At 68.9% G+C, this 4,259-nt stretch overlaps 2 protein-coding genes across 2 annotated transcripts; one reads left to right on the forward strand and one right to left on the reverse strand.

Moving 5' to 3' along the window:
* Positions 1 to 684: 684 nt before the first annotated feature.
* On the forward strand, positions 685 to 1,029 carry MNEG_14577 (hypothetical protein; the record flags this gene model as incomplete). The annotated part of the gene is made up of 1 exon (XM_014036950.1): positions 685 to 1,029. A coding segment is annotated over one exon (345 nt), but the record flags the coding sequence as incomplete, so codon positions are not given.
* A 1,701-nt stretch (positions 1,030 to 2,730) lies between these two features.
* On the reverse strand, positions 2,731 to 3,774 carry MNEG_14578 (hypothetical protein; the record flags this gene model as incomplete). The annotated part of the gene is made up of 1 exon (XM_014036951.1): positions 2,731 to 3,774. The coding sequence occupies one exon, from the start codon at positions 3,772 to 3,774 to the stop codon at positions 2,731 to 2,733; it is 1,044 nt and encodes a 347-aa protein (XP_013892405.1).
* Between the last annotated feature and the right edge of the window lie 485 nt (positions 3,775 to 4,259).

The following is a 4,259-nucleotide window of genomic DNA, read 5'->3' on the forward strand; positions in this document are numbered from 1 at the left end:
GGTTGGGAGTGGGGCTGGGGTTTTGGGGTGTCTTGGCCGCAGCATCGGAGGAGGGTGTCACTCCGGGGCCTCTTCATGCCAACATTTGCAACGTGGTGCTCGAACCCGCACCCCCGGTACGCATTGAACAGCCCGCAAAGCACATTCGAAATGCCGGCGCCCCGCACTTGAATCGGCAGGCAAGGAGGAGTTTCTGGTGGCGGCCAGGCGGCTGGCAGACAGATGGCTTGACCTCCTGGGGGAGATGGAGGGGCCCGGCCGGGGGGGCTTCATCCCCAACTGGGACTTCAACGCCGCCTATGAGCAGGAGGTGACAAGATTGCATTTTCTCAAAGGGTTGCGCGGGCCGGGGGGTTTTGCGGGTCTGAGAGGCGCAAGGGGGTCCAAGGGGCCGGCGCCGGGCGCCTCCCGCGCACAGGTGCCGACGCGCGGCAAAACCATCGTGTTGTTGGGCGCCTGCGATAGGTCGCGACGCGGCTCCGGCGGGCGGGCGCGGCGCCGCACGCGGCAGGGCAGTGGCTGCTTCTCCTGCACCCCTCCCCTGCCAACCAGCCAACCCTCCTCGAGCCCCCTTTCTCTCACGGCTCCCTTGCGCGGCCTTCCTTCCTGCTTGCTACCCTTCCCCCCCTCCCCTGCTCCCCAACGCGCTGCCCCCTGCCTGCGTCCCACTGCGCATTGCCGCAGCTCGAGGGCCCGACCGACACCAGCGCCGCCGCGGTTGCCTCGATGGCCCTCCTCACGCTCTCCGAGCTGCAGCCCGGCACCGACTGCGCCCGCCGATACCTCTGCGCCGCGACCTCCACCATCCGCGCGCTCGCGGGCCGCCGCTTCCTCGCGGCCCCCCCGCCGCCGCGCTCTGGCGCCGGAGCCGCGGCCGTGGGCGCCGCGCGGGGCGGGCCGATGCTCAAGCACGGCACGGCGGCGCGGCCGCTGGGGATCGCGATCGACCGTGGGCTGGTGTATGGGGATTACTACCTTCTTGAGGCTATCGAGATCTGCAGGCGCCTGCCCGGCTGCCTCGATGCGTGATCCGGCCTCGCCGCGGCGACCCGTCCCGCACGCCCGCTGCAGGCAGGCGGCAGCAGGGCGGCCGCCCGGCTGCCTCGTCGCATGGACCCCGATTCGGGCCTACCCGCACGCTCGCGCCACGCGCGCGGTTTGCTGCCGGCGGCGCGCACCAACATCCGAATTTTCGGGCGCCGCGGCTGCCTGCCGCGGCGGACCCCTTGGAAGGGACTCCCGCGCCGACCCGCACAGCCGACTTGCAAAACGCGGCACACTGCAAATTGCACCGACCACCCACCACCTGCGGCGGCGACGCGTGCCGCCGCCGCCTCCCGTCTCTCAGTATTTTTTCCATACAAGAAGGCAGCTAGAAACGACCAGGAGCACGCACCTTAAAAAGCCTTCGTTGGAAGAGTTGCCTGAGGCTGCACACGACCCCGGCGATAAGGCCCCCTTGCCTCTACGCTTTGTGGCGGGGCCACTGCTCCCGCGTGCTGCTGCCTCCGCCCCTCAACAAAACGAGCGCAGGCGGGCGCGCGACGCCCCGCGCCGCGCCCCGCGCCGGCCGCCCCGCTGCAAATCTTGCGCGTTCCGGCACCGCCAGCCCGTCCGCCCAGCATTGGCACTGCCATTAGCACTTGCTTGTTTACTGCTTCCGATATGCCCGCGGCTGCCGTCCAGAAGAAAAAGCGGCGCGGAGCTGCGTGGCCGCGCCCCGCTTGCTTACAGAGAGACAGACTGCTTCGCCGCCCACTTGACTAGCGATCAGACAGCGACCCCCCTCTGGGGATCCACTCCCTCATTTGCACAGGCGCCTGCCCACTTGACCAGCATGAACCCCCATCGCTTCCCCCCGCACTGCATAGGCCGTCCCGTCAGTCACCCCAACTCCCCTTGCGCCGCCGCGACAGCCCTCTGTTGCTCGACCCCTGCAACTCCGCGTCGCCGGTTTCTTCGCCCGTGCACTCTCTGCACCAGACACGCGCATTGCCCGCATTCCGCATTGGAAAGGCCAGGTAGGGCTGCTGTTCTGCTGCATTGACGACGTTGTATTCTTGCGCTGCATCTGCAGCGCCCCTGCCACAGTGCTACTTGTAAGGAGGAGCGGCAAAACGTGGAGGAGACAGGGCAAGTAGCCGGCCGCAAACCTTGTGCTGTGAAACAGCCCTTGGGAGGTTCCTCTGGAAGTGCGTTTCTTGGCAGGCTGTGGCATGGCCTGCCACCCGAAAAATGGCACGAGTGTCTAACAGGGGTCATCAGCGAGTGCCTGCTGGCCTGCCAGAAAGGATGCCGCGAGGTGGTATCAAAGTGTCGGTCCGGTGGACTGCTGGGTTGGGAACAGGATTCGCAACGGCCAACTTGGTGCGCCGCCCGCACCATGCAGCGCATGTGCGGAGGAGCAGACCGTGTAGCTCGGCGGCAGAGCCACAGACTAAAACGGGCGCTGAATCCAGCGGACGCAGCTGACGCCGGCGAGCGTGATGTACAGCCGTTGTACGAAAAACACCATCGGATACACGGGCAATGCAAGCGGTTGGGCTGCACCGTTCTGCGGTTGCCCCAACTCGTCAAACTGCCAGATTGGACGCACGCGACGGCCGCAAACTCTGCAGCTGCTGCCGTCCCTCGGAAGCTCCAGCAGAAGCTTCTCGGGACGCGCCGCACGGCAGCTGGAGAGCAGCTGCGGCCCACAATCAAGAGGTCGTTGGCGCTGCGGGGTGGCCCTCACCCCGACCGCCATCTTCTGGCCAACGGCCCCCAGCGCCGCGCCCGCGCTGCCGTCGCGCGCCGCCATTCCTCGAGCGCGGCGCGGCCCGCGGGGTCCCCGATCAACTGGTGCAGCGTCAATCCCTGGGGCCCCACCACCTCGCCAGTGCTTCTGTTCACAAGGCACACCCCGCCGCCGCCACCGCCGCCTCCTGCGCAGCATTCGCCCGCGGCGCCGAACGCGAGCGAGCGCGCCACGTCGTCGCCGCCTGGCGCTGACAGTAGCTGCTGCTCTGTGAGGGTGCGGTCCAGCAGCACTGACGGCCCGGCCGCGCCAGCGCCGGCGCAGCCTTCGGCTGTGGCGCCACATTTCGCATCTGGCGTGTGCGGCATGATTCCATCTGGGGTGCCGCAGAGCGGGCCCCCACCTAGCGGGTCTGACTCAGCGTCGCCGTCAGCGTCACTTGGCGGCGGCTCCTCGAGACGGCAGCGGTGCAGCAGCCCCCGTGCCGGCTCGAACAGCCAGACCTTGCAGCCACCGCCTCCGCTGGCGTGAATTTGCGCGTCACGCGCGTCCGTATAAGGTGCTGCAAAGCTGCCCTCTGGGCAGCTGCCCGTGACAGGGCCTAAGGCGAAGCACACGCCGTCAAAGCCGGCCGCGGCGGCCGCCGTCAGCGGGGCGGCCGCTGGGCGCGCCACACGAGCACCACCGAACAGCGACAGGCGGGCCAGCAGGCGCGCCAGCGGGCCGCCGGCGCGGTGAGGCGAGGGCTCAAGTAGGAAGTGGTTGATCCAGAAATTTGAGGCGGGCACGTCCAGAAGTTCTGGGGGCGCCTTGAGCATGCGGCCCGAAACCGCTTCGAACAGGCGCAGCCCGCCGCTGCCACCTCCCCTTTGGAGGCCCTCCCACGGCTCTTGACCGCAAGCAGCAGCTGATTCGGCCGCGTGGCCGCCGTGCAGGCGCGGCGCCGGCCGCGGCGGCGGTGGCGCCCGGCCGATGATGGCGAGACGCCACGGGTGAGGAGGGCCCCCGTGGGGGCGGGCGGCGTGGCGCTGCCGCATGTGTCGCAAACAGAGGCCTGGCGAGCGAGGGTGCGAGGGGTTTGGGCAAAGGGTTACATGGGGGCGTAAGAAGCTTCTTTAGAGGGCGCAGAGGGGCCCCCTCTATCTTCCGCAGTGCTGGCGGGCAGATGAGCACGTATGCATGCCAAAGGGGAGGAGGTGGCGACCGCGCGATGAGGTGGGGGGGGGGGGTGTAGTCCGTCGGCCCCGAGGCAGCGTAATTGACGCAAGGACCGCCCGCCGGCACGGACCGACGCTCTTGACTCCACAGACAGCGGGCGCGGCGCGTCTAGGTGCCGTGTGGGCGCCAAAGAAACTTGGGCCACCGCGTCTCGTCTTGCCCCATTCGTGCGCAGCGGCCCTGTGCGGTGCGACAGTTGCGTTTTGCAGTCACCTGCCAGCCAGCACAACAGGAGCAGCCCAGCAGCCACGCCGCCGGCGGCCCCGAACGACTCAAGGCCCAGCGCCGCCGCGCACGCCGCGCC

This window comes from Monoraphidium neglectum (genome assembly GCF_000611645.1).
Source record: "Monoraphidium neglectum strain SAG 48.87 unplaced genomic scaffold scaffold04594, whole genome shotgun sequence".
NCBI classification, from domain to species: domain Eukaryota; kingdom Viridiplantae; phylum Chlorophyta; class Chlorophyceae; order Sphaeropleales; family Selenastraceae; genus Monoraphidium; species Monoraphidium neglectum.